This window comes from Cataglyphis hispanica, chromosome 2 (assembly GCF_021464435.1).
Source record: "Cataglyphis hispanica isolate Lineage 1 chromosome 2, ULB_Chis1_1.0, whole genome shotgun sequence".
In the NCBI taxonomy this organism is placed as follows: Eukaryota; Metazoa; Arthropoda; class Insecta; order Hymenoptera; family Formicidae; genus Cataglyphis; species Cataglyphis hispanica.
Window position 1 is genome coordinate 1541491 of NC_065955.1, and position 13801 is coordinate 1555291.

Consider the following 13801-nt stretch of genomic DNA (forward strand, 5'->3'; position numbering starts at 1 on the left):
CACACACACACACACGCATGCATATATGGAGAGCGAAAAATCTTTATTCGGAAAAAAATCGGAGTTATTTGAGAACGCTATGAAAAATCTAGTAAAGTGTCCCTTGCTCTGTTGTTTTTTTTTAGATATCTTTATTTTTATTTAAACACGATAAAAATAATATATATAAAAAAAGCACATTGTAAAATGTTCGTTTTCCCATCTTGCAAGAATCTTCTAATCGTTTTGTGATTTATATCCACAAACATATATTAAATAAATTTATTTATACTTTACTTTTCTTGTTTATACACTATAGCAAAAATTTTCTCATTTAACATAAAAAGATTCCATTATAGAATTAATTTGACATGAGCTGATTACAATTATAATTATGATTACAAGTACAATTTTGGTACAATCGCGACAATTAACGCCGTAATAAGGCGTTACAAGATTATTTCGCGGAAGGTAGGTATAAATAAACGAAGGCTGGCGTACGTATTTTCGTGATCCACCAGTACCAGTCCGACCAGATACGACACAACCGTTTCAGAAGGATACAATAAACGCGGACGAGAGCCAAGCACTCGTTACGAGCGGGCCCCGAAGGCTCTAATTAAAATAACAAACGGAAAATCCGCGAGAGTTTCCGCCGCACTTGCAGAAACTTCCCCCGCTCGTCTCGCAATACAACACCACCCATTTCCATTTCCCGACACGCGTCCCCCTCCTCCCCCTCCCGCGATGAGGAGTACCCGCTTCGTATAAACGACAACTACATATTCAGCTCTCTCGGCGACTGTGTATAAATGTTTCCGTATTATATCACGCTACACAGTCGAAAGTGTTACTGCGCCGATAGGGGTTAAACAAAGATCGAAGACTTGATGTATTATGAGAGAAAATAAAATTAGAAATATAAGGTATGAAGAAAATTTAAATATTAAATTATAATTACAATAAACATGATTGTATAAACAATAAAATAAATTCTTTTCAAATTAATTAATACGAATATAAAGAAGAATATAATTGAAAAAAGAAGAACGGAGAACGCTAAACATAAGAGAAATTGCAAGAAGTATAAGGAAATTATAAAATAAATTAATAATGTCACTAATATGTATGTTTAGATTAATTAATATGCTTTTGATATGATAATTTTAGTTCGTTAGCTAATTCTTTGTACATGGAAAGTTAAAGAAGAACTTCTATGAAATAGCGTATATTGCACAGAAGATAAAATGACGGAAAACAGAAAGGTGATAAAAAGAGGTAGAAATATAATTGTGAAAATAAAAATGGAAGAGAAACTGAAATATACAGAATCGGAAACGCTTAATAAAGGTTTAATTGCGCAACGAAAGAACAGACAGAGGGGCCCCCGCGCGCGAAGGAAAACATCGAAGGAAAAGGAGACGATAAGCAGAAAGAACAAAGGGGGTCGAAACGCGGGGTGGGATAACCGCGATGAGGGGTAAGTGAGGAAAAGGAACAGGCGAGAGACTAACCGCGAAGAGGGGTTGGCGTTTCTATTCGGAAGGGGGTTGGTTCTGGCGTCTCGTTACAGCGGTTGGCTGTCGGAAGCGCGGATGATGCGGCGGGGAAGAGGGCGCGCGAACCCCCGAGGGGGTTGAAGCCGGTCTCGCCCGTGTTTTTCGCCGATTGAATCAATTAAAGAGGAAAAACTCCCGGGGTAAAATATTCGAGACGTGTCCTGACCGTCGTGCACGGTCGCATATACATGCGTGCTCGTTCGCTTGTACCGATCGAAAGATCGACGGCGCTACCTTTTGGATTGTCAGGTATCGAGGAATCGGGTTTTTCGTCATTTGCGCGACCTAAGATCTTGATGTAGAAAGCATGCACTGATGCGTGCAATTTTTCACAACGGGGCATCATTCGAAAGTTATAAATATCGATTAAGTATGTATGTTATAATTAAACATATACATATTTTTTAATATGTTATTATATATACATTATATATACATAGGTACATTATATATTATATATACATATAAAACGAACAAATAAAACATCCACAAACACGTACACATTTAATATTTTTTATTTAAAATTTTCTTATACTTTTTCAAAATAAGTATTACAGTCTCCATTGCTGTAATATTTATTTATTGTAGAATTTAATGCGCTAGTAATTATATAAATATATAAATTATATAAATAGCATTACAAATGGCTATACACATTGTCGCTAAGTATGTAAAATATATAAAAAATATAAAAATATACTACAATAAAGCGCAATTAAGTTTTTTAAAACTTGAGATATCACAATTTATTTCTGTGTACATAATATTTTATTTTAAAATAAACATAATCAAATATTTGTGCTAAAAATATATTTGCCATTTATGAATAGATGCCAAATAATTTACTATTGTTTATAATTATTTTCTGTTGAAAAGAATGTACTCTCTGCGCAAAACAAAGTATTTTAATGAGTAACAAAAAGAACTCGTACGAGCTACACGAAAAATTTGTTTGCGCAAGGTGTTTCGTGTTCATGCTTTGTAACGCGATCGGGATAAGAAGCGTGCGTGTGTAGTCGTCGTAAGGACTAAGAAATGAGAGAAGAGGAACGAGAAACACACAGAGGCAAAGTGTCAGGCAACAGGCTCTAATCTCTTAATTACCAGTGAATAGGCGCGCACCGCGTGCGGCCGTGCTAAAGACGATGCGGGGATTACCGGTAATAGTACTCTCGTAAGTCCACCATCCGGCTTGTTTGTTAAATAATATCATCGCTACCCGTGACAAAATAGATTTGCGTAATATCCTTTTATTCAATCTCCGCTCTCAGTCGATTCGCAAAAATCAAAAATCGATGCAAGATTATGTAAAATTATAAATGTTGTAATGGAAAATTATAAATTGTACAAATTTTTCTTTTACCTTTGTATTATTTTTATCTAGCATTTAAAAAAAAATGAACACGGAGAGAGACATTTATATTTATTTTTTTCTATTTATCTGTGCTCGTACAAGGAAAACCATGCTCGTATAAGGAAAACAACAATCTTACAAGGAAACATATAAGATATCAGAGATTTCGAGATTACGCGCGACTATCAGCTTTGACATTTTGCAAACAGCCGCAGAGGGAAATGACGATTCAGCAGATATCGGGAACGTCCGACGGATTCCTAATTGACAGTCTCGCAGTGTGGAGCCACGATTCGCCGACACGTCAGCTGGCTGCAATCGTAAGCGTAAAATAAAATAGGACAAGCGGAAGTGCGGCAAAATTTATCAGAAGAATAAGAGCGATGCAAGGTATTGTCAATAACATATTTTCATTTTTCTATAAACTTTTTTATTTATATGAATACAATTTTTCAAAAAAGAGATATCAAAGCACTTAGAATTAATAGTTTTTCTAAAAAAGCATAATACTTAATAACTTGTACAGAAATAAAATTTTAGAGATTATTTTTGCATCCGATATATATGCGCTCTTTCTGTTTCTTAGCTTAATCTTTATCTAAAAGCTTAAGTAGTCTTTACATCATAAAAAATAATTAATAAAAATTGAGAGGTTTGTTAATGTTAATAAATTTCTGTTCATTACGTGTATATAAAATAACACAATATACAATTTTTGTATCAAAAATTATTCTCTCAATATAGATTTTGAAAGAGATATCCTGCACTTGAGAGATATAATATCACAACAGTTCTATTCAGTAAGAAAAATTAATGCCACATATAAATATTCCACGAAATTTTACCATTGAATAAAAGGGCAAGGGCATTAAACCCTGGTGTTTTCCTGCTGTATTTTTGCTGTTTCGTAACACAATAGAAACAAGTTTTCAGAAAGAACGAATAAAAGACTTTCCTTACAATCTGCCTACAATGATAAAACGGTAATCTGATAATTCAAATTTTTGCGATATTAATATCGCGAATTTAAATCATTCAATAAAATATAAATCAATATTAATATTAAGAGAAGCTCATTATGCAAAGTTCTATGCAATGTTTTTGAAATATAGCTATTACAGTAATTATTAAATTCTATAGAAATTTTCTAACACTAAATATAATAATAAATAATCAGAGAATAACTTTTATTGTTTATTTTTTATATCACAATCTCCTAGATAAACAAGTTGGAAAACACTTTCTGTAATATAAAGCAATAAAGTTTCGGCGAAAGCTTTTATTGAAAATAGTGGTTGTTTGTTAGAAAACAAAATTAGCTACACATTTTGGATAAAGAAAAGAAATGCAATTGTATTTACGGTACTTTGATTCAACCATGTAATAGCTCTATAAATTATTTGTCGAACAAATCTTGTTGTCCTATTGTCCCGTCGAGCATTTCTTTCTAACATTTACTAGAGTCTTACCTAAATCGACGTTTCCTAATTTTCCAAATGGTCCATGGTTTCAGGGTGAAAGTTTTCTTTGACGGTTTAATTTATTGACGCGTATTTCTCTGTCTGTACTGACCATAATTGATGAAGTCCATAAGTCAGAAATGTTTACAGTAAGATGATAATTAAGTTAATTCTTCTATTGACAGCTGATCTTATTAACTCGTCAAAGATTTTATCTTATCTCTAAAAAGAAAAACATACATATTATTTATTTCGAAGGGAAGTAAAACGACTTTAATTTTTTTCCTTAATTTTCTTCCTTAAAAATTAATAAAGAAGAGATAAAAGATATAATATTCCATAATATAAAAAATATATAGCCGTCATTATGATTCACAATTCGAATTATTAACGATCCTTTCTAATAAAGTTTTAATCTAAATTTTATTTGAGTATAATCATATGACTTGTACTTGTAATGTGATAATATCGACACTTTTGTTATGACGTGACTCAAGAAAAGAAGCCTTCCTCCTCTGTCCCTTCCGCTTTCCCCTACACTCAGGTTATTGTCTAACTCGTCGATTTTATACGGTATCGCTAATGGTCCATGCATATGTAAAGATTTCTCGTAGAGGCTTCGCTCGCGAGAGCTCAGGGGTGCCAAGGGGCTTCCTTCCTATAACACATCTGTTTTATATAACCGTTTTATGTCACATCCGCCCTTTGCCGATCATCCATTCTGCGTGTGACGTGCACAGAGTGTTTTATATAAATTCTTAACTTGATTAACACACACAAGCCAACTAAGCATCCGCGAGGTCTCTCGCGCGAAACTTAATATCAGAGGATGATTAATAATAATCGTATAATTAATCATTATCGCATTTTTTGCACAAAGTATGAAAATAATTGTTATTTGCTAATCATTACGTATATATGACGAAATTATGCCTCAAGATAGAGCATGCGATCAATTTCTTTCTCAAGCAAGATACATGCTGGGAAATAAATCATAATAATAAAAATGAGAGACTCTTTTATTGCGTGTGTAAAAAAACATAATTACATAATAATAATACATATTATAAACATATTTAAAATTAAAATTCCTTTTTTGCTACATACATTTTAGTGCTACTATAAGACACATAAGTTGAAAAACAAATTAAGAAAATTATTCTATGCTAGATTTTATATATTATTTGTAATTTATACATTAAAAATATTTTTGCACATTTGCATAAAAATAAAATATATTTTGACATGACTTTCTCTCTCTCTCTCTCTTTTTTTTTCTTCTCCGTTTATATGAAAACTGACTGGGTGGTCCGTAAAAGATAATCAACGAAATGTATATAGTTCGAACTTTCTCTCCAAATATATGCCAATTTCAAAATTTTCTAGAGAAGGGGATCCGCACACGACCGAATTTGTGCTGTCGTGCCATGCCGTGCGCAATGGCATCACTCCCTGCCGATAGGTCGCGCCTTTATTTACTCGGCAACTTTTGTTATACCCAATGCGCTTTTACAGCCCTGCTGAGCCTTTAAAATTATGGTTCCTTTTTAGAATTGGGTTAAACACGTACCATCAGATTCATTTTGATGCCTTCAAGTTTGACGAGCCACGCGCTTTGCTTATAGCTTCGAACATGGTCTTTTTCTCTATCTTTTTCCTTACTCTTTTTCATCATTTGCTAGAGATAACATATTAGATATCTGTATCTCTTAATTTATAATATAAATCTCAAAATACTGTACAAACAGACTAAGCAAATATAACTTTTAGAGTAATTGAAGATTTCATATGAAAATATTCGTAAATATAAAAAATAAAAAAAATCCAATAAGTAATTTTTTTTTTAAATTTATTTTTTGTAGGAAAATACATATGACATTTGATTTGTACAATATAATATCTTATGGAATTAATAAAATAACTTTTGGATTGTTTTATAACATATCTACGCATATATAAATTAAGATTTGATTTATCGTAATGTCATAAAAGTGAATAAATCAAAAGAGAGAGATAAGTCTGAAATTTATATGCCCAGTAATGTGCGATGTCTATGCGCATTATTAGACTACATTGCATAATCGTAATTGTCAAGATTCGTACAAGTTCATGATATAACATGATATAACAATATAATTTGATAACACTTATAACATGTTATTTATCAATGACGTAAATTTCTTATATATGCTTTTAGAGTAATTGTTACTATTAGAAACGCAAATATAATTTCTACACATAAATTCTATCCTTGCATAAAACTGCGATCGGAAGAATTCGACAATCAATAGATGAGCTTTTCAACCTTTCGTCTCTAAAAAACCAACGCTAAAAAAAGAAATGAAAATCCCGTTTACATTATAAACCCCTATTGAAAATCACGAACGGTGATTGCGTAAGAATAGCGTAGAATCCACCAGGAACGCTAAGACTGAAAATATTTTCGTAAAAGGAAGGAAAAAGAAAAGCGGAGATTGATGATTTATTGGCAATTGTTTTTGTTGTATATGTTTGTGGAATTTTCAAAACTAGCGGTAAAATCTATCCATCTCCGTTCATAAAGTTGTGGTAGCACCTGAAACTGTTCCTGGCTTACCGCACACGCGACGGCTGTAAAAGCGTTCACGTTTACGAAAAACTAGACAAGCGCATCGCCATAAGTGCAATAAAAAGGCTCGAACCGAGCAACACAGTAGCCACTTTTTTGCCTTCTATAAAAGTTATACGACAGTCCATCGTGGCTTATATATAAGACCTTCGAAAAAACGGCCTGCACGAATAGTCTTATGATTTACGAAGCACAATCATTCCCGTTTCGGATCTGACCATAGTTTCTCCTTCGAGAAAACAATATTTTCCTTTCGGCTTGCTTAATTTAAAATTCTGTTCTAATATTGCATTATCAATCAAAATAATTGAATTTAATGTCTATGAAATTTATCAATCATCTCAATACGAGATACTCTATATTTGCCTATCGGGCGGCGAATAATACGGCACTATTCAAGACTATGATGTAATCCTAGTTAATGACTCATCAAATAATAGTTCAAGGTAGCTGCCAACGAGATTGCAGTTGCAGTTTATGATTACACATGCAACGCGTAACATGTTATATCTTCTGATAAAACGTACAATTTGTGTGCTCGTCTGTTTAACATGAAATGTTTGTCGACATGTTTAATGTATGAAGAATTAACTCTGTTAAATCAGTGGAACTGCTTAAATAAGAGTAAAATTTAGTAAGTATTATAAAAAAATAATAAAACTGTAAATAATAAAAATTACTCTTACTAACTTTATCAAATCGCGAATAATAGCTCTTCTATTGTAATATAATTAATAAAAATGAATAAAATTGAAGTTTACAATTGTCTTGCTTTTAAAATAATTGAGACAGCATTGATGATAATATATACATGAAATTTAATATTTATAGCTGATAAATAATCGATATAGGTATAATATTTTTTAATTTTGAATTCTCAAACCTTAAAAAAAATTAATCAAAAATTACCAATACCACGTATACGTGCAAATTTTTTTAAACATTTTCATTATTTATCTTATTTACTGTATAATATAAAAGATTTGATTCAATTAATCATTAACTTACTTTATTCATTTCTGTTCTTGTTCATTTCGTTGATATATACAGAGTATCCCAAGATTTACCCGACAAACTGCGAGAGTATATTCTACAAATAGAAATAAGAAAAAAATATTATGTAAAGTTTGGGGCACCCTTTATGTATAGATATTAGTTCTAGAATTCAAAATAAGAGAATATTTTTTTGGTTTTTAAAATACAAAATTTATATTAGTTATAAATGACAATTTTACATTAGCATAATTCTTTTCAATAATAAACATTTTGTTAAATATCTCAGAATATCTCATATAAAATGTATATAAATAATATAAATGTATGTTTTATTACAGAACTATTATTCAACAAATAAAATGAACGTATCACAAGAAATGAACGACACGATCATCAAACAGTTCTTCAAAATGGTACTTCGGAAAGAATTTTGTGATGAAACGATTAACGTGCTTCATGTAGAGAGTAATTCCAACTTAACAAAGGGAACCAACTTTCTTAGTGATTTCTTCAAAGTGCGAATTTCATATACCATTCCATCCAAAAGTGATAAGAAAATCCCCATACAAATCGCTGATATCGTCATGAAATCGGAGCCTATAAGCGGCATACAGTTGACAATGGTTCGCGACCAAGGTTTGTTTATATGCGAATTAACAATGTTGAAAGACGTGCTGCCAAAGATCGAGAAGCTCGTGCAGAAGCAATTGGGACCGAAATTATGGTACGGATCGCCAGAATTTAGAATTCTTGTTATGGAGAATCTATCGGAAAGAGGATTCGTTATGAAAGATCGACAAAAAGGACTGCCGATGGAACATTGTCTTCTTGTGATCGAACAATTAGCCAAACTACACGCGGGTTCCGTGGCATTACACGAGAAGGTAAATATATATATATATATATATATATATATATATATATATATATTAATTTTGTAAATATTTTTATGTTTTCAAATCTTAAGATCAAATTATTTTTTATAATTAGATGCAATACTTTATTTCGCATATATATATATATATATATATATATATATATATATATATATTGCATCTAATTATAAAAAATAATTTGATCTTAAGATTTGAAAAACATGAAAAATATTTACAAAATTAAATTACTCACCCATAAAGACTCTTCTTATTTTTGAGCTTTCGTTTATAAAAACTTTTACTCCGTTATCTATAACAAAATTAAATAAGTATTTTTAAATATAGAACAATGCATATATCTTTCATAAATTATTTTATATATTATTTTGCGCAATCGGAAAGCTATTCTATAAAATCTATCGATTTTATTAGAGACAAATTATTATAATTGCAATATGTTTTATTTGATATATAAGAAAATTAAAATGATAAGATACCAATATTATAAGTATTTAGATAATTAAAGCTTAAACTTAAATAGTGAACTTTGAAGGAACCCAAGTTGATCGAATCATTTAAAAACGGCGGGATTCTGTCTGCAAATTGTCCAGCGAGTTTTATGCGAATGTCGGAAGTGTCTCTGTTGAACGTGAGTAAAGCGATTCGAGATTGGAGGGATCAGAAGTACGCGCACATCGCGAATAAATTAGATAGACTGGTGAAGACATTTAGAGATAGATGCACCAACATTTACAAATACGATACTAACGAATTCTGTGTTTTAAATCATGGTGATTGTTGGATTAACAACATAATGTTCAAAGAAAATGACAATGGAAAACTCAGCGACGTTCTAATGGTAATGTTTTTCTTCTCATTAAAAATAAGCTTTAATTATTTTATTGAAAACATAAATTCAAAACTAAATAATCGTTCGAATATACATATGAAGAATAAGTTTCGCTTTTTACTACAACTTATCAAATTTTTAATTTGCACGAAATATTTAGATAAGAATTTTCTAAACAAATTAATTTTCTAAACAAATATTTACAGGTGGATTATCAAATGTCTGTTTATTCATCTCCAGCTATTGATTTGCACTATTTTTTAAGCATTTGTCCGCAAATAGAACTAAAATTCGAGAATGATGATTTCTTATTGAATTCATACTTGAAAATCTTGACGAATACAATGATTTTGATAGGCTGTGCTACAAAAGCACCTACAATGGAAAAATTAAAAGCAGCCCTGCATAAGAGACGAATATGCGCTGTGTTTGCAGGTGTTATACTTAACTTGAGAATGATGGCCGATGCGAAAGATACTGAAGATTTCGCGGTTTTGTTAGAAAAGTTGCAGGGAGAGACAAAGATGGACGTATTTAAGAATCCAGATACAGTGATATTAGCTCAAAAGATGATTCCTATTATGGATCAAAGAGGCTATTTCGATTAGCTAATCGAAATAGCCTCTTCGAAAAGTAGCGTATTCAGTAATTATTAACGTGTAATTTTATCTTATTATTAATATGCAGTTTTTTATTTTTATTAAACAAAGAATAAATGTAGCATGCATCTAATAAAAAATATTTAAATTGTATTTATTACATATATATGTATATAATAAACAGATAACTAACTATTTATTATATACATATATGTAATAATATATTGTATACATTCTTTTCTAACAATTTTGTTAAGAAATATTCCGGCATGACGTTTATTCTCTCTGTTGTGATTAAAGAGATTAAAGAGTTAATTTCTGTATTAATAATAATATTTTAAACTAAATAAAAACTGTATAAATTATATTTTGTGTGTAAACCGTTCGAGACGGCGAAAAGTCAAGATGTTATGCAAGCACGACAAAGATAAAGTTTCAGTCAAAAGATTCTCGTTAAAGAAAAGAATGAAACATTCGCAAAATTTCAATAGTAATTGATTTATTGTAAGGCAGTAAAACATTTGTCCAAAAAAAAACCCCATGTTGCTTTCGGTCACCTACCTACATTATGAACAGAAAGATTGTTGTGGCAGATCTAGACGCTGACCTGGACAAAACTATTTGGATGCAACTCTTGTTTTTTTCACTAAAAAAAAAAATATCGATCTCTCTTATACTCAAGACGAAAGAATCGGTCTATCTCTTTTTCTGTTTTTTTTTTCTTTTCTTTCTTTTTTTTTCCAATCGTGCCCAAGTGTCTTTCCATTTGAGAATGAGAAATTTATTTGTACTCGTTAACTTAAACATTTCGTAAATCACCGCTCAAAAAGGGCAAAATCAAACAATTCAGTAGCCGATTTTTGGTGACTTTGGTGACTCCGCATGACACGCAAAGAAGGAGAAAAGGGGCTAAGGACCCTGCACTAGGAGAATAATGGTATATATCCGTTCGGCATATCCGTAAAATAGGTCCGGGTTATTTGGGCCATCAATGCAACCGATTTCAGTAGCAAAGCTGAAAAGTCTCACTTGAGTTAGTCCATTAGAGAGGCAGCCGAACTCTCTTCACAACACGCGTTTAAATGATATTCTCTTGTGCATGGATGAGAAGAATGACAAACAAACTAATAGACAAAAGTTTGGAAATTAAATAATTTATAAATTAAATAATAAGTTCTTTTAAATGAATTTTAACACAATTCCAGCTATTTTAATTGCAGAATAAAAGTTTTCACATTTCTGTCGCGAAGATTATGAAAAATTTCAAGAATTTTAAAAGTATGGCACAAAGATAGTACTGGCTCAGACTTGCGTGTTAAAATATAACTCCTATTTGGGGTCATGACAATTTTTATATTATAATGTATACGTAATATTCTTAGAGGAAGAAAAGATATGGATATATATATACATATATATTATATAATGTGTATGTGTAAAATCTAAACACCTGTAAAATGGTACTGTGGATAAAACTCGTTTCGAAAAAACCGACGAAGCCGCGTCGAAATCACAAGGGTTTACGATCTAATCCGTCGATTTTTCAGGTTCTACACATTAATACCACTCACCCAACGAATCTGTCAACGTCTACCATCCTGAATAATGCCTTTTCTCGCGGTGTTCTGGAAGAAATAGCGACAAGACTGCTGGCAGCTTCCGTGGCTTATAAGAAGCAATTGATAAATTTCGAATGTCGGAATTTTTTTTTACGAAAAGATGGGATTATGCGAGAAGATAAATGCAGTTTTTTCATCGACGCAAAGGGGTAAATGCTCTTTAAGCAAAAGGCGGTACTGTTGAGATGACAAAAGATTTTTCGGGATAATGTAAAAAATACTTTAAGCAGAAAGATTAATTCCAGTCTTATTATGCGCGACGAAAATTATTTCTTATATGTGTATACATTTACATTCTTCAATTTTTTTTAACATTCTTTCTGAGCTTTTTAAAGAAATATAAAGATAAATATCTCCGAAATTTTGCTTTTATTTGAAGCTTTACTTTTTTTCACGTTCATAAATTCTAGAGAATTTTCATAGATTTTTTTAATATATAAAAATGGAGCTCTTATTATTATTTATAATTATAAATGGATTTATGAATGGATAATATATCGATATACTTTTCAAGTGTAAAAATATAAAAGAAACGATTAAGCGATGGACAACACAGATGTTTCCCTCTTCCCATAATATCTCAAATACATCAGAATTAATCTCATCATCCCAAACGAGATTAGCTGTTGTTTGATATTGAATCAAAGCACTCTCATTTCGAGGGCAGTCGGTAGGCTCTGTAGAAAAGAAGGAACATACTTATCGCTATTATTCACGCCAGTTCCGAGTCTCATACGGGTGCATTTACGCCGTCGGCGCGCAATTTCGACGTGCGATGTGTAAATACGGACATGTCATTGGACAACAATATACCCGTGGGACTCGGATCATCATTGCGGTATCAACGACCACACCGTTCATTCCGCGAGGCCTTTTTCGACGCTATTCCATGGCCGTGCGACGAGTAAATTATTGCTAAATGGTTGGTAGACCGGCGGATGTCAAGATGCGGGCTCAATTCGGGTGGTCGTGGGATCTACTCACGAAAGTGATATGAGGAAAAAAAAATGTAGTATTATTTTACGTTTACGTGAAAACATAGTCCAGTAATTGTATATCACCAACATATATAATCAGTCTTTATTACATATACCAATGTAAACAAATATTGATTTATAAACATACGAACATACATATATATATATATATATATATATATATGTTTTCTAAAAGATACCAAAATTCAAGCATTTAAGAGCACTAAGAGACGAGAATCTTTCAGAATTCGTATTAGAATAAATAAAAAAAATATAATAATAATTGTATGGATATTTACGACTACCATTGCATTCAAAACATAATTGGGATCAAATTCATCATTTCAAAACAGAAAATCAAGAAAGAAAGAGAGAAACATAATTTGGAAAGATTATTACACATTTAATAAACATGAAAAGATTTTAAAAATAAAATTTAGTTAAACTAATGTTAAAATAAAGGATTATATATATTATTGATTAATTACAATTTTTTTAGCAATCAATATATAATTAAATTACAATTTTTAGCGATCAATTTATAATTATATATATTATTGATTAATTAGAAGTTTTAAAGCGATCAATAATTTTCTACACAAAGCAAATTTTCGGAAAAAATATATCATATTTATCAAGAAACAAATATATAAATTTCAATATATATCTCAAATAAAAATAAATAAATTTGCGTTCTATTTAGTATAATAAAATATATATAATATATATATATATATATATATATATATATATATATATATATATATATGTTAAACTTTGCGATATTTTTCGTTGACAGCTGTTCAATCTCGAATACAGGAGCGATTTTTAAATAATTGCAAATTACATGAGCTTGTTACACATCTTGTTAAATAAAAAACATTAAACAAAAAATCAGAATTGCAAAAAAGGTATTAGAAAACCA

The 13801-nt window shown here is 30.9% G+C and overlaps 2 protein-coding genes across 5 annotated transcripts in view; one reads left to right on the plus strand and one right to left on the minus strand.

Annotated features, from left to right (window-relative positions):
• Positions 1 to 2551: 2551 nt before the first annotated feature.
• On the plus strand, positions 2552 to 13328 carry LOC126857280 (uncharacterized). 4 transcript variants are annotated; one of them, XR_007688475.1, is made up of 6 exons: positions 2556 to 2712; positions 2995 to 3282; positions 8295 to 8840; positions 9385 to 9690; positions 9888 to 11740; positions 11828 to 11952. XR_007688475.1 is itself a non-coding variant. In XM_050606560.1 (5 exons), the coding sequence occupies exons 3-5, from the start codon at positions 8316 to 8318 to the stop codon at positions 12050 to 12052; spliced, it is 1056 nt and encodes a 351-aa protein (XP_050462517.1). In that variant the 5' UTR covers positions 2552 to 2712; positions 2995 to 3282; positions 8295 to 8315; the 3' UTR covers positions 12053 to 13328. The 4 variants fall into 4 exon arrangements, 3 of the variants coding, with proteins under 3 accessions (XP_050462517.1, XP_050462494.1, XP_050462504.1); XM_050606560.1 differs by lacking the exon at positions 9888 to 11740 and having other exon boundaries at positions 2552 to 2712; positions 11828 to 13328; XM_050606537.1 differs by lacking the exon at positions 11828 to 11952 and having other exon boundaries at positions 9888 to 11821.
• The window catches only part of LOC126857347 (uncharacterized), a 116051-nt gene continuing 107166 nt past the window's right edge, over positions 4917 to 13801 (minus strand). Inside the window, exon 3 of the mRNA XM_050606697.1 lies at positions 4917 to 5010. Within this exon, the coding sequence (XP_050462654.1) occupies positions 4986 to 5010 (25 nt within the window). The 3' untranslated portion in view covers positions 4917 to 4985. The remainder of the gene's footprint in view (positions 5011 to 13801) is intronic.

What these genes read in the sequence shown, in the direction of transcription:
- LOC126857280 (XM_050606537.1), top strand. Translation starts at nt 8,316, where the DNA reads ATGAACGTATCACAAGAAATGAACGACACGATCATCAAACAGTTCTTC. An exon ending in CCGTGGCATTACACGAGAAG is followed by an intron (nt 8,841 to 9,384) that starts GTAAATATATAT and finishes TGAACTTTGAAG; the next exon opens with GAACCCAAGTTGATCGAATC. An exon ending in AACTCAGCGACGTTCTAATG is followed by an intron (nt 9,691 to 9,887) that starts GTAATGTTTTTC and finishes AAATATTTACAG; the next exon opens with GTGGATTATCAAATGTCTGT.